This window comes from Fringilla coelebs, assembly GCF_963513975.1.
Source record: "Fringilla coelebs genome assembly, chromosome: 25".
NCBI lineage: Eukaryota > Metazoa > Chordata > Aves > Passeriformes > Fringillidae > Fringilla > Fringilla coelebs.
The window spans coordinates 2728325-2750421 of NC_140051.1; the positions used below are offsets into that span (position 1 = coordinate 2728325).

Genomic DNA, 22097 nt, shown 5'->3' on the forward strand with positions numbered 1-22097 from the left:
AGAGCTTTAAGTGCCTGTAAATTTTTTAAGCACAGAGGAAAAGCAAGCCCTGGATTCCTTTGAAGATGCTGCAGAAAAAAATATCTCTCCATAGGAGATTGAGTTGTTGGAGGGAGAGGGAGCTGAGGAGGAAGGAAAACCCAAGAGGAGATGTTTGCATTTCATGAGCACTTTCTGTAAGAAGTTGGAGCAATCAGCGGGGACTGGGGAGAATAAGGAGTTTTTCCTTCAAAAGAGAAGCAAAACCAATTCCCCAAAGTGACAAATTAAATGAGATTTGGGCCTCATTTTCCAGTTGTGAGGCTGTGGAGGAGTGTAAGAGATCACAGAATGGTTTGGGTTGGCAGGAACCTTGAAGATCATCTTTCTCTACCTCCTGCCAAGGGCAGGGCCAACCTCCAGGGTGCTCCAAGCCTTGGGCACTTCCAGGGATCCAGGGGCAGCCACAGCTTCTCTGGGAAAACTTGAAACTGTAGATGTTCAGTCCCAAACCCCACACTCAACCCCAAACTTGCTGTTCTAGCACCACCCCAAGCACAGTGAGTTTTATTCCCCTTCCAGCCTTGATTTACAGACTCGGAGTCACTAAAGCCCCATCCCTGATCTGTAGCTCAGCAGTTTTGATGATGAATTCACTTTACTACCAAACAAAACCATGCTCAGATTTGAATTTTCCCAGCTCAAATAACTCTTCACAACCCTCACAAGAGCTGCTCTGAGGTGCAAGCCAGGGGCAGGTTTGATAGGGATGAGAGCTGAAATCTCAGTTTTGGGATGCAGTGGTTTGGTTTTAACACACAGAAACCTTGTGAGCTTGCCCTGGCCATAAATAATTTGAGTTTTGATGCCTCTTTTCTGCCTTTTGGTGCCTCCTTCCAGCCCTCCAGAAAGATTTCAGGTGAGGAAATGTGGTGTTGGCTGGGGGAAAAGCTGAGTGTGTGAGGATGCTGAGGCAGGTCAGCTCTCAGGAGGCTTTTGGAGCTCAGGGATTGAGGCATGAGGGGCTCTCCCTGCCTTCTCAGGAGGTTTTTCCTGCTCTGCAAGAAAGGTTCTGAGTGGTGCAGGGGATGGGATGGCAGCAGGGAGGTGGCACCAGCTGGGCTGCTCCTGGCAGTGAAATTCAGCTGAATTTGTGCTGTGAATTAAAAGGACCAAATAAAAAGCCTTGCAGTTTAACCCAGGAAGAGATTTAACTTCTTCAGTTTGTCAGGTGTTTTTTATGGTTCTGCTAACCTTGGTGGCAGGGAGCCAGAAGATTTAACTACTGCCAGGAAGAAAACAACACAAAACAAATGAAAACCAGCAATGAAATCCTTGTTTTTACCACTGAACTCTGCAAAGATGAGGGAAGAAATTGCTACAAGTCTGTTTGATGCTTTGAGGTCGGGTCACTGTTGTGTGTAGCATCTTCCATAAAGTTTAGTTCATCTTTCTGTCCTGGGGACAGAGAGGGGTCAGAGGTGAAAATTCTGGGGTTTTGGGGAGAGTTTAGGTGGGGTTTTAAAAGGCTGGGGGAAGATGGAGAGTGCCACAGGGAGGGTGACAGTGTTTCAGGGGGAGTAAAGGGATTTTGGGGATGGAAATCATCTCCTCATCTCCTTTGTACAACACAGAGGGTGTTGTGTGAAGGAGATGATGCCATGTCCTTACTGAGGTGAGCACTGCTGGAATTTGGGATGAATTCTGATCTCTGTTCCCTCTCTCTGCTGCCCACAGTGTGCCAGATTCTCCCCAAAGGCGTGGTGGGAGTCCTGGGACCTTCCTCCAGCCCAGCCTCCAGCTCCATCATCAGCAACATCTGTGGGGAGAAGGAGGTAAGTGGAGGAGCTCCTTTGTGATGGCCAGGGTGGACAGTGGGGTTGATCACCCCTCCTCCTAATGCACAGACTTCTGAAATGCCTCCCTTTTCCCTCTGCTCCCTCTTTCTGCCTCCCTTTTCCTCTCTGCACCCCCTTTTGCTCCTCACATCCATCACCACGTCCCCACGGAGGGCTGCAAAGCCCAAAGCTCCTGCTGTGGCTTTGTGCACGTTCTTGGGGAGCTTTATGTTTATGCTGTTCCATCCATTTTTTTATCTGTGTCCAGGCTATGTGCTGGATTTAATATTTTATAAGCCTTGAACCTTCCTACACGGATCTGGCTCTGCACTCTGGAGAAGAAATTGAGTTCTCTTCTCATAGTTCATCCCTTTAAAGGCAGATAACATCTCTCAGCCATTTAGTGGCTCTCTCTGGAGCTCAGCCTTGCAACAGAGGAGGCTGGGACTGAGATCTGTAAATAATTTGCATTCACAAATGAGTGCTGGTTGTTGTTCCTGGGGGGTGGAAGGGATGGAAGGGATTCTCCAGCCCTGAAGCACGGGGCTGCAGCAGGAGGGCTCTCCTGGGGGTGTTTTGTAGTGTTTTCTCTTGCTAAAGGCCCTGGACATGTGCTCCATGCCAGGAAAGGCAATTCTGCAAGTGTTTTTCCTCTGAAACTCAGATTCTCTCCGACTCTCTGATCTGAGGCTCCTGATTTATTTTTTTCTTCAGGAAGAACAGGTGAGTGCTGGTGCCCTCCTGAGGTGTTTGGTTCTCTCCATGAGATGTAAACCTGCAGGAACTCCCTGGGATTCCCATCCCAGGAGCATCAGCTGGGGCACAGAGCCCAGGCAGAGCCCTGTGTGCCTGCAGCCACCCCTCAGGGACAGGGGAGCAGTGTCCCCAGGCAGGCACCGAGCACCAGCTGGAGGGACTGATGTTCTGGGGGATGAACCTGTGCTGTGTTACCCCCCTCACGCCCAAAGAAAGGGGAATTGCACTGGGGCAGAGCTCTTGGAAAGGAGAGGAGGGTTCCTGGGGGTGAGGGCAGGGGGTGAACTGGGCTGTGCCCAGCCCTGGTGTGTTTTGTGGATCCCTTTTCCCCTGTCCAGGAAGGGGAATTGCACTGGGGCAGAGCTCTTGGAAAGGAGAGGAGAGTTCCTGGGGCAGGGGGTGAGCAGGGCTGTGCCCAGCTCTGGGATCTGATGTGCTGCTGGATTCCTTCCCCCGTGTCTGCATCTCTGAGTCCCAGGCTGGGTCAGGATCCCTCCCAGCAGTGATCAGGAGCTGCCCTGTCTGCTCTGGTTACTGGAATCCTCCTTTCCCTCCCTGGGTGAGGCTGCCTGCTGGAATCAAGGCAGATAGCAGCTTATTGCTCCTTAACTTCCCCGTGCTAACCACCAGCTCCTGCTGTCAATGAAGCAGCCTTCAGGAGCTGCTAACAGGCTCTCCCAGGAGGGCAGAGGTGGGAGGCAGGGGCTGATGGCTTCCCAAGGACCAATAACGGAGGCAGAGAGGACCTGACACGCTGCTAACAAAGCTGTGGCAGATGTTTCCCTTCCTCTGACTTCTGTTTCTTCCCGAATAATTCACCTGGCAGAAGAAAAACAAGATTGCCTCTCTTTATCTGCCTGAGCCTGCAGTGTCTGGGCTTGGTCTGTGTGTCTGCCCAGCCCTGCCATCCCTGGTCTGCTTTGGATTTGCAGGGACCCCCGTGGCAGGGAGGGATGATGAGGAGGACTCCATCTTATCAGAAGGCTAATTAATTACTTTATTATACTATATTATTCTGTACTATATTATGTGAGAGTCGTAATGAGGGATGTGGGACTCCAGGCAGCTCTTCCAAATGCAGTTTATTGTATCCAAAATGCAGTTTATTACATCCAAGAGCTTACAGCAGTCCAGGGTTGTGGGTGACAGAGCCTGTGTGGAGCTGTCAGCTCCAGCTGCAGGCAGGCCTGGAGACCCTTACTTTAGGTTACAGTGCATTATAGACTTTTCTTTGCTGAGCATCTTCATACAGCAGAACCAATCTATGCCTTAACTATTACCTATAGCCTCTCATAACTGCTATCATTACTATATTCATGTTATTATTCCCCAACTCACTCAAAGTTAGTACATCACAGTTTAAGCCAGAAGTTGTTTTTCAGTTTTCTCACGGTGGAAAATTCTGAGACCTTTTTTCCACTTGCCACATTTGCTGACTTGTTTGCCTGTGCTCTCTTCCTGCTTGGTAAAAACATCTTCTTGTTTGGGGTGGGTTTATCCTTTGCTCTAAGCCATAAAACCCCTCCTAAGTCACACACCCTTTGTCTCCTTGGTTACCCAGTAAGACTGGCTCAGCAATTCTTTTCTTCTCTATCAAAACTTGCTTTCATTTCTACTTCTTATTCAGATTCTACATTCAAAAATCTTTCTGCCAAGCACACACATACTGTGAGACTTTCTTGTCAAACTTCCATCCTTCCCAACAATATTACACTATATTACATTACATCTAAACTGAATCTGCCAAGCATTCAACTCTGCACACACCTGCACTCATCTTGTGACTGTCCTGACAGTCCCAACACACACACACACACACACACACACAGGCCAAGGAAACAAAACCCCATCACTCTGGGTAAGCAATCTCCACATTACATTCTACTTTGGCACAAGACAGGCACAGCAAATGAGATAAGAATTGTTTTTTTCTTTCTCTGAGGTTCAGAGAATGTGAAACCCAGAAACATTCTTGGGAGGAATTGTGCCCTGCTATTCTCTGTGAAGAGAAATGTGCCTACAGCCTGCTGGATGTGCAGCAGAGCTCCCTCCGAGCGAGCCCTGCGGCTTCCCAGCTCCCAAAATTCCCCCTGGAGCACATCCTGCTCCAGCTGCTGCTCTGCTGCGTCCATGACAAGCTGGTGCTTCCAGCCCTGTCTGGTCCTGTTGGTCAGAAATGCCCAGAGCTCCTGGCTGCTGCAGCTCTTCCTCCCCTGCCCAGCCTCGCCAGCGCGGGGTCATCCTATTCTCGCCTTCATCTCTGCTAATTAATTACCTGGTGGCACCTGCATGCAGAGGGCAGGGCTGGGTTCAGGGCCCTGGGTGATCCCTGTGTCCCTGCACAGCATCCTTCCCCAACGAAGGCTGGGCCCAGCCACAATTAGTGCCCCAGCTAATTAGGTTGAACTCGCAGGGAAGGTTTCCTGTGCTGTAATCACAGTCCCTGATGCCTTTCTCTGAGTGGCTCAGCAAGACTCTTCCTGCTCCGCTCCTTCCCGTGGCTTTTCGTTGCTGGGATAATTATTTTCCTCTGCTGCTGCACGAGTCCCACCCTCCCCTCTTGACTCCAGTGCTGCTTCTGCAGTTTTATTGGGATATTCCACTTTCTGCCTGCTGTGTGCATCACACCACAGGCCCTTTATGACAGATTTACTTGTTTTTATTTCTACTTCCTCTTTAATTATATTTTCTTTCCTCCTCCCCACGCTCAGGTTCCTCACTTCAAAGTGGCTCCAGAGGAGTTCCTGAAGCTGCAGCTCCAGAGGTTCACCACCCTCAACCTCCACCCCAGCAACACCGACATCAGCGTGGCCGTGGCAGGAATCCTGAATTTCTTTAACTGCACCACTGCCTGCCTCATCTGTGCCAAAGCTGAATGTAAGTCTTGGTTTGCCAGGCCCCTCTGCTTCATCTCCTTTTTCCTTGCTGGAGAAGGTCCCAGCTCCTCCTGGCTCTGCTCAGAGCAGCCTTTTCCACTCCAGTTTCTCCACCCTGGTGCCCCATGGAGGAGTTTTCCAGAGGAGGGAAGGGGATGGGTAGATATTATCCTGCCTTCTGTTTGGCCATCTGAAGAGTGTTTTGCTTCCACAGATGGGGCTTTGGATAAGGAAAAAAAAAAAATTAAGAAAGGCATAGGCCTGTTTCTGGAGATTATTTTTAGGCCAGTAAAGCACTTTGAAATGTGGCTTGTTTGTGGCCTAAAAGTGGGATTTGAGTAACAGCACAGCATCCTCCTGGGCTCTGCAGCCCTGCATCTGCTGGGGACTGTGCATGTGGACAATGGACATTCCACTTCAGCAGGGCCATCTCCTCCTTCAGCAGGGCCATCTCCATCTGGTCAGGGCCATCTCCACCCTCGGCAGGGCCATCTCCACCTCAGCAGGGCCATCTCCACCTTCAGCAGGGCCATCTCCACCTCGACAGGGCCATCTCCTCCTTCAGCAGGGCCATCTCCATCTGGGCAGGGCCATCTCCACCCTCGGCAGGGCCATCTCCACCCTCGGCAGGGCCATCTCCATCTGGGCAGGGCCATCTCCATCTGGGCAGGGCCATCTCCATCTGGGCAGGGCCATCTCCACCTTCAGCAGGGCCATCTCCACCTCGACAGGGCCATTTCCTCCTTCAGCAGGGCCATCTCCATCTGGGCAGGGCCATCTCCATCTGGGCAGGGCCATCTCCACCCTCACCAGGGCCATCTCCACCTCGCCAGGGCCATCTCCACCTCGCCAGGGCCATCTCCTCTTCACCAGGGCCATCTCCATCTGGGCAGGGCCATCTCCACCTTCGGCAGGGCCATCTCCACCTTCGGCAGGGCCATCTCCATCTCGGCAGGGCCATCTCCACCTTCGGCAGGGCCATCTCCACCCTCGGCAGGGCCATCTCCACCCTCGGCAGGGCCATCTCCACCTCGACAGGGCCATCTCCTCCTTCAGCAGGGCCATCTCCACCCTCGGCAGGGCCATCTCCACCTTCAGCAGGGCCATCTCCACCTCGACAGGGCCATCTCCTCCTTCAGCAGGGCCATCTCCTCCTTCAGCAGGGCCATGTTCACCTTGACAGGGCCATCTCCATCTCACCAGGGCCCTCTCCACCTCAGCAGAGCCATGTTCACCTTGACTGGGTGATCTCCTCTTCACCAGGGCCATCTCCACCTTCAGCAGGGCCCTCTCCATCCCTGCAGAGCTCCTGCTGTGGCAGGAGCAGGCTCTGTGTCCCTGAGCTCAGTGTGTCCCGCGCTTTCTGAGGTCACTGTGCAGTAGATTTGGGGTGGCCACAGCAGCTCTGGAGTTTGCCAGCCCCAGCAGCCTGGAAGAGGGGCTTTGGAAAGGTCTGTGGGTGCAGGGACAGCTTTGGGATTGCTGCTCTCTGACTGGGCCAGTTCCCAGTTAACCCTGGGCAAACTCCCCAGCAGCTGCTGTGGAAGATTCCTGCCCAGGGAGCCAAGGAGCAGGAGTGTTTTTAGCTCTCCTTTGTGCTTTCTGTGCCTCCAGGGCAGCAGGCTGAGGTGGGTCAGTAAATCACCCTCAGTGAGCAGCGCTCACATCCAGCCCAGGAAAAGCCCTGGCTCAAAATGATGCAATTAAAATAATGCAAATGGTCTCCCACATCACTCCCAGAGCTGGAATTTTTCATTGTCTAACCTTAACCTTAAGCAAGGAGGCAAGCAAAGATAATTAGGTTTTCTCAGCTGCTGTGCAGGAGGCTCAGGGCTCTGCACCCCTGCCCTGCTCCTGGGCCAGGTGTCTCCCACTGGAATTAATATGATTAATATGATTTTTATTTAGCTGGATCAAACCCTCTTACCTTAAGCAATCCAATATATTTCGCCCTGGTGCTGCTGGATAACTCAATATTTAGGATGTGCTGAGCCCTTCCCAGACCCAGGGAAGCTGTGGGACAGGAGCCTTTCATCCTCCCAGCTCTTTGTGCTCAGCAAGGAGCTGATCTGAGCCAGGCTTGAAGCCCGACATGCCCTGACTGTAACAGAGCACAGACAAGGCTTAATTGAGCTTCATGTAGGAGCACAAACCCTGATTTTCCCTTAGGACATGCACTGCTCCTAAGCACAGTCCTTAAACAACTAACTGGAGGCATTTCAGGCTTTTGGAAGGTTCCCTTGAGGCAGCTGAGGGGAGCATAAGAGCTGCCTGCTCATCAGTGAGGAAATGCTGTTTTGAGGGATGTTATTATTTAGATCCCAGGAGGGGCAAGCTGGAGCTGCTCTGGTTTAAGTGTGAGGCTGTGTGATGGGACCCCTGGGCCCTACCCTGTCACATCCTTCTCTGGGGACTGGCTGTGATTTCCCCTGGCAGAAGCAGAAAAATGACCCTTAAAGCCAAAGAACTTGGGCCAGCCTAAGTGCAATGCCCTGGGGAATGTAAAATGTAATGCCATGAATAGAATGAGATTTGTGTGACTCAGTTTGGTGGGCAGAATAAGAGTGTCTGACTCGGTTTCTCTGTGATGTTCAAGAATTAGCTGGTTTGGGAACTGCTCTGGAAGGTTTTGTGTGGTTCCACAGAAAACTTAACCCAAAAAGGCAAAGAGAGGAGTGCATGGGCTTTTTAGGAGCTTCTCTGATAGCCAGAGGGGAGGGAATAGCACCAGTCCTTGGGGAGGGTGACCAGGGCATGGAGGTCCAAGGCCTTGTGCACATCCTTGGCCCTTTTTATTTTTATTCTTTATTTCTATTTCAAACACCCAGGGAGATGTTTGAAGCACCAGTGTTGGGGTTAAAAGTGAGGCTGGATGATGGGAATGTCAATGTCCAGGAGTGGAACCAGCAGCCCTGCAGCTCCTCCATCAGCAGAAGCACTAAACAGGGATGTGTTTTAACTCCAGGAGAGCTCCAGCTCCTGCCTTTCCTCCTTTCCAGGAGCAGCTCTGCTGCTGAGGGCTCAGAAGTGGGGCTGCTCCTGCCAGCTCTGGATGTTTGCATGAGGAAAAATCAAATAATCAAGGTCAGGACTTGCCACAGGCCAGCCTGAACCTCTCTCAGAGCTCCCCATGGGAGTGTTCGAGCAGCAGGTGCCTGGTGCAGCGTCTCTGTCCTCACTTTGGTACTTCAAAGGTGCCAGGAGGAGTCTGCAAGCCTTTGCTGGGGTTCACATCCCTCTGAAGTGCCAGTCTGGCAGCAGCAGCAAGAGTCTCACATCCTCTCAGCATCAAACAAAGGGGAATCTCTGCACAATAGAGACTTCCCTGCACACAGCAAGAGCAGCTGCGAGCAGGAGGCTGGATGAGGCTACAGGTAGGATCTAACATGCTGGAAATGATAATTTCCTCCAGCTGAAGGTAGAGATCAAATAATTCCTTTTTTTTTTCTCTCTCCTGGTTCCACTTCTTCCTCTCTGTGCCTGATGAGCTTTAGAAAAATTTTCCTGGTTTTCACAGCTGCAGAGTTCGCTGGGATGAGCTGCAAGTAAACTTGGCAGTGTCAGGGCTGTAATTTCCAGCAGCCTGTCTGGTCCCCTGCAGATGTGGAATGAGGTGAAAATAAACCTTTTCACATCCTCAAGGGTCAAATGGAGGGCTTAGGTAAAACTTACTGTTCACCTGGGTTAGAAGACAAAAGAAGTGTGCAGGTGAGGTCCTTGTGTGCTGTAAGCAGAGTGAGTTCTCTGCCTGGTGAGAAAGAAGAAGCTGATGTGACCCAGAAAAGTCCTGGCACAGCTGGTTTTATAGCCCCTGTACCCAGAGAAAAGGGGAGAGGCAAGGGCATTGTCAGGAGCTCAGAGCAAACTCAGAGTGCTTTAACCTCTCCCTGGGAAGGAGAGGCTCCTCGCCTTGGATGTGTCCCTTTCCTGCCCTCCTTTGTTACCTGGTGAAGTGCTGGCAGTCCTTGAGAGCAGAGCTCCAGCACTGATCCCATCCCGCTGTGACCCTTCCCTGCCTCCTGACCTGCTGGGGAATGAGTGGATTCACGCCGTCAAAAATGAGTCAGGTTCAAAGTAAAACTTTGACTTGAGGGTTAATTTGCTTCTCTGCCAGCTGGGCTGTGATCCTGCTGATAGTTCTGTTTCTCCAGCTCTGTTTCCCCCCTCTTTTGGGGTTGTCTTCCTGAGGGGATGGGATGTGTGGCTATGCTGTCTGTGTCTTGCTGATGAATCCATCTGCTGGTTCCTCTGGTCAATCAAACTTGGCAGGAGGTTATTTCTTGATGAAACTCAGCAGCTGGAGACAAGAGAGGCTCTATCAAAGCTGCTTTCTTGACTAACAAAATCTGCAGCAGGAGTTTTGACATCTTATTAGGCTTCAAGGCAGCTGTGTTGGAAGGAGCCCTTGACGTGCCCATCCTTATTTTTGTCACGATTTTTTAATGTTGTATTTTTGCAGTGACCTCCAGCTCTCAGCAGAGTTTCTCATCCCCTTGGAAGAGAGCAGCTACCCATCAGGGTTCTCTAAGAGGTCCAAAAAAGCTGCACCTTCCTGGGCACTTAATTTGGGAGCTGGAAATGCAAAGGCTGAGGGGGAATAATAATCCTCCAGTAACCAGAACAATCCCACATGCAGGGAGATAATGCAGACCTTATCTGGACCTGGTCTGAAGGTCTTATCTCTTCCCAAGATGAGTCTGGGGACACTTTTTTTTCCTGGAGAAGAGCTGGAGTAGCTCCATCACTTCTCCTTCCCTGCTGGACCAAGCAATGAGTCCTAAATCCTTTCCACCTTTTTTTTTTTTTCCTGGGGAGCAGATGGAATATCTCCATAATTTCTCATTCCCTGCTGGGCCAAAAATTGAGCCCCAAATCCTCTCCTTTCCTCTCCCTTTTTCTGAGGAACAGGAAAAATAATAACTCCATCATTTTTCATTCCCTGCTGGACCAAGTGCTGATTCCTCTCCTTTGCAGTGCACAGACCCAGAACTCCAGGAATGCATCCTGCCATGGATCACCGTGTCCCATGGGAGAACAAAGCCTCAAACTCAGAGGGATCTGTTCTTCTTCTCTCTTTCCTCCAAAGGCCTTTTAAACCTGGAGAAGCTGCTGCGGCAGTTCCTCATCTCCAAGGACACGCTGTCAGTGCGGATGCTGGACGACAGCCGGGACCCCACGCCGCTCCTGAAGGAGATCCGGGATGACAAGACAGCCACCATCATCGTCCATGCCAACGCCTCCATGTCCCACACCATCCTGCAGAAGGTGAGATTCACAGGGAGCAGCGGGCCCAATGTGCCCAAGGATTTCTCCTGGGGAGGGCAGTGAGAAAGCTCAGAGACCAAGAGAAAGCAATTCTTACCTCACTTGCTGCTCCTGTTGCTTGGCACGTGTGGAATGTGTTATGGGGATTGTTTACCAAGAGTGATTTGTTAATTGGACTCTGGTTATGGTTGTTTATATTGATGGACCAATTAATACACAGCCAAAGCTGTGTTGTGACTGTTGGAGACAGCCATGGGTTTTTCTTTAGTATCTTTTTAGTATGACATAGTTCCAGTGTAGTTCTAATAATGTAATATAATATAATATATTACAAAGCAATTGTTCAGCCTTCTGAAATCATTTAGAGTCAGAGCACATTATTCCTGCCTTGGGGTCGCCTTGCATCGATAGTGAGTATCCCTCCCCTGTCCCTTGGGGTGCTGCTGCTCCCCCCAGCCAGCTCCTGTGGGATATTGTGATGCCTTGGCAAGGCTGGCCTAGAGCAGAGGCTGGACAGAGCTAAAGAATAAAGCAGGGATTTATTAAAAGGCCTCTATGGATCCACCTTGGGCAGCCCAGCCAGGGCTGCACCCAAGATGAACCAAAATGGTCCCAAAATGAACCCAAGGTGAACCAAAATGGTCCCAAAATGAACCCAAGGTGAACCAAAACGGTCCCAAAATGAGCCCAAGGTGAACCAAAATGGTCCCAAAATGAACCCAAGATGAACCAAAATGTCCCAAAATGAACCCAAGATGAACCAAAATGGTCCCAAAATGAACCCAAGATGAACCAAAATGGCCCCAAAATGCCCGGTCGGGCACAGGGTCTCTCCCTGGGATCAGTTCTGCTCCATTTGCACCTTGCAGTTCATTGTCCCATCCCAGCTTTAGCCCCTGCAGTCCCACCCTGCTTGTTTTTCTCTCTCCAGCCCATGGGGTTTGTGCTCCTGGGCTGAGATTTGGCTCATTTGTCCTTGGTGCCCAGCTGGAGCAGGAATTGTTTTGTCTCCCTGCTCTGTGCACAGAGCTCCCCATCCCCTGATGTGAAGCTCAGTACTGCACACCTAGGCAGCACATTACCTGAAAAATACGAAAACTAAAATTTAAGGCATCAATTGAAATGTGAAAATTCCCACAGCAGCGCTGGGAATGGGCTCTGCCCAGAGGGGAATTGCCATTGATGGAATTTCCAGGGCTGGATCTGTGCAAGTGGTGTTTCATTGCTCTGAGGGGATGTGTTTGCTCTCCACAAGTGGTGTTGCCATCCAAAAGCTGTGAAGGACTGCTCAGCTCTCTGAAATGACTCTTGTGCCTCCTTTTTCCCCTCCCATTATCTAACTTTTTCCTTCTTTTTCTTTTTATTGTCTTATTAACTGAGATTTTATTTTAATCTTGTTTATTTTTAAATGGTCTCTGGCTGCAGTTTCTAGTGCTTGTTTTGATAGCCTGCTTCAAAATTGAGCAGTGGCTCCAGATGGAGCAGAGTTTCCCACATCCTGGAGGGAACAAGAAGCACATTCCTGAAGGGAGGCAGGATCCAAGCTCTGGGATCCCCCTGGCTTTCCACACTGTCCTGGCTGTTTTGTCACAGAATGTGTCATCCAAAGGCCTTGCCTGTGCCAGATTTACTCCTGATGACATCCTGCAGGGATGTTTTTATCATTCATCTCTCCCCCCGAAAGATTTTTATTCCACTACATGCGGTTTTCATTTCTAAATAGACAGTTTGGGGGAATTTTGGGGGTTGTCTACTCGGGGGGGTTTCTTGGTGTGGTTTTTTTCCCCTTTTTCCCCTGTTGCTGTCTGGCTGCTGAGGGCTGTCCCCCTCCTCTGTTGCTATAGTGACTTCCCACAGGCTCCCAGCAGCTCTCTCCAGGCACCCACATCCTCCTGCCCAGCTCCAGCCTCCTTCTGCCACCCCTGAGAAATGTCAAAAATTGCCAGCATTTCCCAGTCAAACCCAGTTCTTCCAGCTAGAGGACTGGAGGAATGGAGGGTAATAAATAAAGAGCTCCTGCTCTGGCAACTTCTTGCACCTTGGGAGGCTGGGAGGTGTTTTATTGGGAGCCAGGGATGGTGGTGCTGAGCATCAGGTGGATCCATGTCCTATCCCAGAGCAGGAAATCCCTCTGTGGGTTTACTGGGTCTGTCCCAGCAGAGCAGCCCTGCACAGAGAGAGGAATCCACAGTTTCTCATCCCTCACCCTCCACAGATGGGCTGGAGACATGTGGATGGTTCCCAGATTCCCACTTGTCCTGCTCCCAGCTGCCAGTGAAAGGATGGGAGAGGCACTGCTTTGCTGCTCACCTTGATTTTTTTGAAACCAAACCCTGACCTCAAAGTGGGTCACAGGGAGAGCTGGCATTGTCACAGTCCCCAGGAAGGGATGAGCAGGGGGAATTGGTGCCAAGGTTTGCTGTGGAGGGGGTGAAGAATGAGGAGGGCTGCTTGGAGCAAACGTGCTGTGTCTGTTGTGCCACTTGGGCGAGGGACAGGGTGACAATGTGCAGCCAAGGGGCACAGCAGCGGTGGTGGCCTCAGGTTTGCACAGGAACAGCTGAAAGACAGGCAGGAAAAGGGAGAGGTGCAATCCCAGCTGCCTCTTTCTGTCTTCCCTTCCCTCCCTTTCTGTTGTCACAGCTTCTTGGAGGGATAAAAAGGGACTCACACCAGGAGGTGCTGCCTTTGCTCCTTCCCTCCTTGCCTCCCATTCCTCTGTGTGGTCTGGACTGCTGGGAAAACCTCTTTGCCAGGGTCTGGAAGCTTGATTTGAGAGCAGCTGTGCTTGGCAGTGGAACAGAGGCTTCCAGGAGCATCTGCAGATTAATGCCCCACTTTCCTGAGCATCTGTTCCCACAACCAGCTCCTTGTGTAGTGAGAATTTTGGGAAAGGCCTTCAGTTATCTGCTCTGTGATCTCTAGAACAGATCATCCCCATGGAACATTCTGTGTCCTTCTCTCTGCATCCCTGGACAGTTTTGCCCTGTTTTCCTCTATTTCTGTGGCCAGCACAGCCCTGTCTCAGTTCTGGAGAGCAGGCTGAGTTACTGGGTCTCATCTGTGCTCATTAATTTGGGGGATTTTATCTGACTGATAAAACTGGAAAGCCACCAGTGGCTTGATTGTCCTTTTCCTGTAACCCCCAAGAGTTTTTCCTGCCTTTCTCTCTCCATCATGGTGTTTGTGGTGGAAGGGACAAGCCTGGAGCTCTCAGCTGCTCCTTTTTCTTGTTATGTCCCCAAACAGGAGCAAAACAGCATCCAAACACAAATTAAGCAGAAATCCTTATTTTCCTCTCAAAACATCATGGAGTTCCTCATCTCAAGGGGTTCTGGGGCTCTCAGCACTGGGGCTGCAGGATCCACCTCACCTTTCCAAACCATTGTGGACCACTAGGGTCTGTCAGAGGTTCAAAAGCTTTTCTGCTGGGAGTTCAAAAGCTTCTGCTTTCCTCAGGTGATTTCCATAGAGTTTGTCCTTGGATGGTTGCAGGAATCCCTGAATTCCCTCTCAGAATGCCATGGAGAGAGCAGGGATGCTCCCAGGGGTCTGGGGCTGGGTCATTTCCCTCTGTGCAGGGCTGGTGTGGGCAGGAGACCTCAGCTAAGCTCAGTCCTGCTGAAAAATTCCTTCCCCAGACTTTAATTTCTCAGATCCACCCATGCTGCTATGTCCTACCCTCCATTCCTGCAAGGAGAGATAAGCCTGAAAAAGCAAATTGTGGCCCTGGCTCTGCCTTGCTGGAGTGGAGATTGGAGATTGTCAGGCTCTGGTTTAATCTCTTTTTTCCTCTCCTTCACAGGCAGCTGAACTGGGGATGGCATCTGCCTATTACACCTATATCTTCACTAATCTGGTAAGGAGTTTTTCCCAGCTTTTCCTGCCTGAGTGTGGAGTCATTTTAATGGGAGCTGATCCCCCTGACCCGTGGGATCCTTGGGCAGAGCCTCGTGTGATGGGGAGGGAGGGAGGGAGGCAGGGATGTCACCTGCTGCTAGAATCAAAATGCAAAATCTTTCCAAATAATGTCACAAATAATATTTCCAAAAGCAGTTCTGTAACAAAAGCTTTCTGTGCACACATGGTATTGGATTTCTACAGTTTTTATCAGGTTAATTAATTAGTTCATCTAACAGGTACATCCAACAAGAGACCAGTTGCCCCAGCAACCAACCCTTGGGTCTGTCCCTTGGAGTTGTTCTGTGTCTTGTTACATCTCTTAAATTCTGGTTCAAAACAAGATGTCCTCGTTAGAAATTCCTGTTGTTAAAATCAGACTAACCAGAGTCTCAAAATGTGTTAGGAGGGGTTGGCTTATTGTTCCAAAATGTGAGAAAGGACAGGAAAATCACTAGAAACTCAACAACTACATATTGAAAAAGCTACGATGCTACAAATAGATGAAAAATATATAAAAAGCTAAAAAATCTTCAGGCATCATTCCTGTAAAGGTCTTGGGGAGGTGGAAAACGATTGGTGCAGCATCCAAAGGCAGGAATTGTGGACATTGTGACAGGAGCTGGGGCAGTGGCATGTGAGGGTCTTTGGGAAGCTCCAGCAGATGGGTGGGTCCTGATTTTTCTGATTGTCCTGGTTGTCCTGATTTTCCCACTTTTCCTGATTTGTTGGGGTTATGCTGGTGTCGTCACCCCCTCCCTGAGCACATTCCCTGTGTTGGAAAAGGCCAGGGATGAGCACCTGGAAGGCATCATAGCCCTGAGACAAAGGAAGGATGATCCCATAAATGTTGAGAGCAGGGGATCTCTCCTTAATTAATAACAGTAATGGGATTATGCTGTGGTTAACCCCCTCAGTGCTGTGCTGAAGAAGGAGTGATGGCCTGAGGCAGCAGAGGGGGAGATCCAAAATAAAGATCAGAGGAACTTCTCCTCCACGGGGGTGCCACCAGGAGAGCAGGAACCCGGCTTTGAGTGCTGCTGTGGGGCTGATGGAAACCTGGGGGGGTGGAGTGGAGGTGCCTCCCAGCCCAAGTGATTCTCCTATTCTCTAATTTCTATTAATATTTCTGGCAGGGAAGCCGAGAGCTGAATCACACTTTGTGTTTGGGTGGGAGACAGACGGGAAGGGACGGAGCCAAACGTGTGGGCAGGGAGCTGGAGAGGAGAGGAGCAGGGGAAGGAGGGGAATGGAGGGGTTGGGAGCAACTGGGGCACAGAGTGGAGAAGGGATAAGGGGAGGGAGGTGTCAGAGGGAGAAATGCAAGGAACAGAAAAGGCCCCGAGGCTCCTGGCTGGGTTCCTGCTCAGTGTCCCATCCATGGGTCAGTCCAGCCAGACAAACTTCACTGGTGCTGTTCATCCCCCTGGAATGGGCAGCACAGGCACAGGAAGGGATGTTCCTGCAGGGGTCAGGCAGGGAGGGAGCATGGGGTTGTGCTTTGTGCCCCAATCACAATGTCACTGTGCTGGCAGAGCTGCTGAGGGACAGTGCCATCCCCACCAGATCTGCCCACAGTGCCAGTCCCAGTCATTCCCACTCCCAGCAAGTGTTTCCAGTGCTCCCAACAGCTCTTCCTGTCCCACTCCCCCTCCCCAACCCATTCCCAGTCCCACAGAGCAGTGAGGGATTTCCACCTCACATCACCAGCACATTCTGCAAAAAAATTCTGTTTTTTAGAGTTGTTTCTGTTGTCTGAGCAGCATCTCAAGGATGCTGCTCTAAAAATGAAGCTGCCACCTCCACCCCCAGCCCAGTCCTGAGCACGGGTGTGATTAAGCATTTGCTGGAGGTGAAATTTGCCTTTCAAACCCATTCATCTCGTGGAATGCAGCAATGGCAGGTGAGAAAGAGATGAGTTTTGTTGCCATTCATTCTCTCAGGGTATTAATCTGTTTATCCAGGTTATTTTACCACTTTGTTCAAAAGCCCAGCTCTTAGCAGAACTAACGGGATTTTTGGCAGGGATCATTATGGGGAAGGTGACATCAGACAAAACCTGGGCAGATGGAAGAGATGTTTAAGGAAATTAGTAATATTTAAATGGGGATTGGAGATGGGAGTGAGCAATTTAGGCTCATAAATCTGGAGGGATTATCAAGCTCCTAATGAACCCTCTGAGGTTCTGCAATCACTGCCTAATAGAAAAGATAAAATCAGAGGGAACTACTGTCAAGGGGAGCAAGCAAAAAGATGGCTTAAATGGAGAGAGAACCCATCAGGAAAGGGAATAGAGAGCCTGTAGAGCACTGAGCTGCTTGGAGATGGGAAAATATCTCAGGCAAAAAAAGAAAAAAAGAGGAGAAAATAGGATAAAATGCTGAATTAAACACCTGCCCTGCAGCTCTAGAGGGGAGTTCTGTTTCTGTCTTTTAGCATTAATTTTATTTAATAAGCACATCCCAGCTGACAGCTCGTGGTGTGGCGCAGCTCTGCTCTCTGTGAGTGTGAGAGGAGAGAATTCTCTGTGTGCTGGGGCACAGGAGGGGATTTTGGGGGTGGTGGCCCCTCTGTCCCAGCCTGGTGCCTGCAGGGAGTGGCACCAGTGCTCTCCCAGTAGATCCCTGGAGCAGATGAGGAGGAACCCTCAGCCCCCAACAGATTTGCACGGGAGCTGAGGCGAGCAGCCCGATGTAAAAATATCCACAGGCTCCTTTCCTGCGTGCAAATTCATTATCAGCCTCCTTCAGCCAGCTCCAGGGACCTGTTTTTGTCAGCAGCAACAGCAGCCTGGCAAATATTCCAGGAGCCCTAATGGAACTCTCAGGTCTGGTGCATTTTTCTTCCCCACATCCTGCATTTGGGGCACCCCTGGCAAAAAATCCCCATCCAACCCCATTTTCTCCCTGGCATCTCCACGTGGTGATGGTTCCATGGCTCTGGGACTTTGGGGAGGGTTGAAATTCCCTGGGGTGATCTTAGAGCTGTTCCTTCCCTTCTCCCTGGCAGGGCTGGCTGGGTCTCCACAGAGCTCACGGCCATGTGAGGGGGCAATGATGTGCATAATAATAATAATAATAATAATAATAATAATAATAATAATAATAATAATAATAATAATAATAATAATAATAATAATAATAATAATAATAATAATAATAATAATAATAATAATAATAATCCTCCACAAATAGACCTTTGGAAGCAGACTGCTGTGCATTGAAGAAAATGTTCCTTCCAGCACTGGAAATCCCTGAAATCAGCAGCACAGAGTAGGAGGGGAGTTGGATGCCTTCAAAACCCCACGCTACAATTAATTCTTTCAGCTTGTTAATTCTGTGTAGCTTATTGGGTTTTGTCTTTTTTTTTCCCCCCTCTCTGTTTGGTTTGTTGGTTTTTGGTTTTTTTTAATAATATCCAGACCTCAGGCTGGGTTTAAATTTCAAAATATTTGACAATTAGATGGGAATAATTGAAACAATTAAAATTATTACTCCAAGGGGGAAGGTGTAAAGGAGGTTTCCCAGTGCCTCAAGTCAGGCAGGGCAATTCACTGGGTGCAGTTTTGTTCCCTGACAAAATTGTGTGCAGGTGTTGCTGCTGATAAAACAGCTGCCGTGTTCAACTCCCACAGACCAGATAAATCAGTTCAGGTTTGGGGTTTTTTGTCTTGTTTCCTGCTTTCTCTTCTTTGTTTATTGATTTATAAAGAGGTCTTTGTACAGGATGAGGTTTTTGAGCTGAATTGTCAGCCTGGAACTGGAGCTGGAGGGGAAATTGGTGTCCAAATCCCCCAGAGAGTGTCACACGTTTCTGCTGTATCTTGTCAGCAGGGTGACATCCCTTGGAAGGAAGAGATGATGTGAAATCAAGCAGAGGGACAGGGAACTACAGATGAAGCTTTAACAGGGCTTAGGTTTTGTGAAATTGCCTTTTTGTGGTGAAATAATCTTATTTTTCACCGCGAGCTCCAGCACAGGCCGCGGTGTTTGGCCTTTCTGTGCCAGGGGCACCTCCCTGTGCCTTGCCCAGGTGAGGAAGGCAGAGGCTCTCAATACCCTGAGACAGATTTCCCCTCCCAGCCCAGCCAGCCCTCCTGATTCCCAGCAGCTGATGTGAAGTGTTCTGGAGAGCCCCGATCATTGCTGGGATTTATGGATCATATTTTCAGTGGCATGTGCTAGCAGGGCAAACAAATCAGGTTTTTGCAAGGCTGCCAAGGCAATTTCTCCTCGTTCTAGTTAGCATGAGGGAAGGAGGGTTTAGACAAAGCAGTGGCTGTGCCTCCCTGCCTTTTGCTGCCTCAGTCTTCTTTGCTTTCTGACCAGATCTCTGCGCTTGATTCCCAATTTTTTGGGTAAATTTTCTCAGATTCACCCCAGCCCCCTGGAAACTCTTGGAAAAAAAGAGATGGGAAGGAGGGCAAATCTCTCTCTTTCCCTACTTCCCACTCCTTTTTTTCCAACAGGGTCTTATTTCAGGTCCCAACATTTAGCACTTGACCTCTTTGTGGATTTGTCTCTCTCCAAATCTCCCTGCAGAGAAGTTGTAGTTTGAGCAGTGTATTTTCCTAAAAGTGCTCTTGTTTGAAGGACAGCCTCCAAAATTTAACAGCTGGCCTGGCATGAGGAGGTTCAAGACCTGTTAGGTGCATCAGTGCTTTTTTGGAAGAAAAATCCAATTACAGACATAAATATCTTCCCCTAAATTGCTCACTGAGGTCACAGCTTCTCTCTCCCCACCTGAATGGCCAACATTGCCTCGAGTAGATCTATCCATCCACTTACCTACTCAAATTGTTGCTGTGATGACTTTTTTCCACTTTTTTTTCCCCTCCTAGAGAAATTGATTTTTACATGTGGCCCATTAGAAACGTATTGACTCCATCAATAGCTTATAAATAAATGGAGCCTTTCAGGAAAACCATGGAAAGCACTTAACATAATATTGTCCACTTGACTACACAAATAAACATGTTCTGAGCAGAGCTTTGGGATGAGTTACAGCTCTGAGGGCAGCAGGATCCAGAGAGGAAAAGGCAGGAATTTTTTCCACCTCTGCCTGAGGAGGTTTGGTGATTTTTGGGGGGAAAAATTGGTCACTGGGGCCAGGGAGTGAGGAAGTGACCATTGTAGGGTCAAGCTGCTTTTGGCTGAAGTGTTTTTAGTTCTGCCTTCCATGACCTGGGGCGAGGCTCCCTGGAGTTCTGTTTGCCCAAAGAACCTGCCCTGGGATACTTTATTGACCCTAAAAAGGTGAATAATGACACACACAGGTGATATCACCAGAGCTGTGCTGAGTTGGCACTGCAGGTTTGGCTCTTGCACAAAAGCTGCCAAGAAATCTGAGGATGGACATTGTACTCTGGGTTTGGAGAGCTTTTCTGGGCACCCAACTCTCTGAACAAGGAGGTTTTGCCAGAGTGAGGGTTTAATAGAGAAATGGAAGCCTTGGCCCAGTGCTCTCCTTTCCCATCCCACATGAAAAAAGAGCTGGAACAGCACAGAGTGTCCTGGGCCTGGTGTAAATCAGGTGTAAATCAGGTGTAAATCAGCTTTTTGGTGCTGCCAGAGGGGCTGGAGGGGAGCGAGGTCAGTGCTGGGTTTACAGCAGTGTTGGAGGGTGTTTGGAGGCTGTTAACCAGCAGATCCAAAAATCCAATAAAGTCCTTGCAGTGATTAGGAGAGGAATATAAAACTGTGTGTGTGCAAGAGGGAGAGGAGGGATGGAGTGTGCATCTCACTGTTGGTGCAGCCTGAATTGAGCAAACCCCGTTCCTTCCAGAGCCTTGGGTTTAAATTTCAAAATATTTGACAATTAGATGGGAATAAATTAAAGAATTAAAATTATTACTCTAAGGGGGAAGGTGTAAAGGAGGTTTCCCAGTGCCTCAAGTCAGGCAGGGCAATTCACTGGGTGCAGTTTTGTGCAGACAGGGTCTGGGTGTCCCTGGCAGTGGAAGATCCCCCAGCCCCCAGCCTGTGCTTGCTGCCTCCCCCCTGCCCAGGCACTCTGGGTTATTAAAAATGAGATAAGGATCAAGGTCCTGCACACACACACGGGCTGCAGAGCAGATCACCAGCAAAATCAATGCTGGAAGGAGCTCAGGAGCTGCTGCAGTGCTCAGCAGCACAGTGGCTGCTGCAGGGGAAAAATTACCAGGAGCTTCTCTCAGGAGGGACATCCCAGGTGGCAGGGCAGGGGAGGTGGCTCCATGCTTTAAAATGCTTTGGGTTTTTTTTGCCAGGCAGGCTGCTGTGACAAGGACAATTTCCTGCTGGGCTGGCCCTTTCCATGCTGTCCCAGGGTGACAGGGGCAGGGCAGGAGGGACAATTCCCTCCCAAACTCAGTGACACAGACAGGGCAGGAGGAACAATTCCCTCCCAAACTCAGGGGCAGGGCAGGAGGGACAATTTCCTCCCAAACTCAGTGACACTGGCAGGCAGGAGGGAAAATTCCCTTCCAAACTCAATGACACAGACAGGGCAGGGGGGACAATTCCCTCCTAAACTCAGTGACACAGACAAGGCAGGAGGGACAATTCCCTCCCAAACTCAGTGACACAGACAAGGCAGGAGGGACAATTCCCTCCCAAACTCAGTGACACAGGCAGGGCAGGAGGGACAATTCCCTCCCAAACTCAGGGGCAGGGTAGGAGGGACAATTCCCTCCCAAATTCATGGAGCCAGCCTGAGGTGGGAGAGGGTTTGTGGGTGCAGAATCCTGGTCAGGATCAGCTGGTCCTCCATCCAGACCTGCTGAGCCAGACTTGCAGTGAGCATCACTTGTTCCTGATGGTTTTGTGTCCCTAAAGAGCGGGGAGTGTGTCCTGCTCATAACTCCCCCCCAGCCCCCCTGGAAAATCCCATCTCACGGCTTTGGGATCACAGAGCTCACCTCTGTGGCTTTTATTAACCAGCTCCTCCCATGCCCTCAGTGCTGGGGTCATTCCAGGGGGTTTGTGTGCTGCTGCCAAGTGAAGAGTGCAGGTGGAGAGCTGCAGAGAGCCAGGCAGTGACTTCATCCTCTAATAACTCCTCCAGCGCCGTCTCCCAGGGAACCCCGTGGAATTCAATTAGCTAATTGTGTGCCTAGCACTCGGGAAAACACAGAATGCCACGGAATTGCTAAGTGTGGTTATTTAACAGCACACATTTCGTGGTTGCAGCCCTGTAGTAGCAGTCAGAAAATCTACACTGTAATTGCCTGCTGGTGCCTGCTGCTGAATTTGCTGTGATCGGAGCAAGGCCTGGGGATTTTTCTTTCTGGAAAAAAGTTCATTAATTTTGGCTGCAGATCCTCCGGGTCTAATTTTTTACCGAGCTCTCTTGAAACAGAATATTGACATGTGGTGGGTGTTTTAAAAAAACAGAGTGGAAAGAGGGGGAGGAATTCAGGCAGGCAGGATTTGTGTCCCTGAAATTCACCTTGGCGTGATTCCTGGTGGTCTTCTCTGTGCCTCATGCTGGACTGAGATTGAGG

The 22097-nt window shown here is 49.9% G+C and overlaps 1 protein-coding gene across 1 annotated transcript in view; it reads left to right on the forward strand.

Annotated features, from left to right (window-relative positions):
- GRIK4 (glutamate ionotropic receptor kainate type subunit 4) overlaps positions 1-22097 on the forward strand; it is a gene marked incomplete at its 3' end in the record, with an annotated part of 128136 nt that overhangs the window by 61058 nt on the left and 44981 nt on the right. The window contains exons 3-6 of the mRNA XM_084221488.1: positions 1717-1814; positions 5285-5450; positions 10536-10714; positions 14520-14573. Of these exons, the coding sequence (XP_084077614.1) occupies positions 1717-1814; positions 5285-5450; positions 10536-10714; positions 14520-14573 (497 nt within the window). The remainder of the gene's footprint in view (positions 1-1716; positions 1815-5284; positions 5451-10535; positions 10715-14519; positions 14574-22097) is intronic.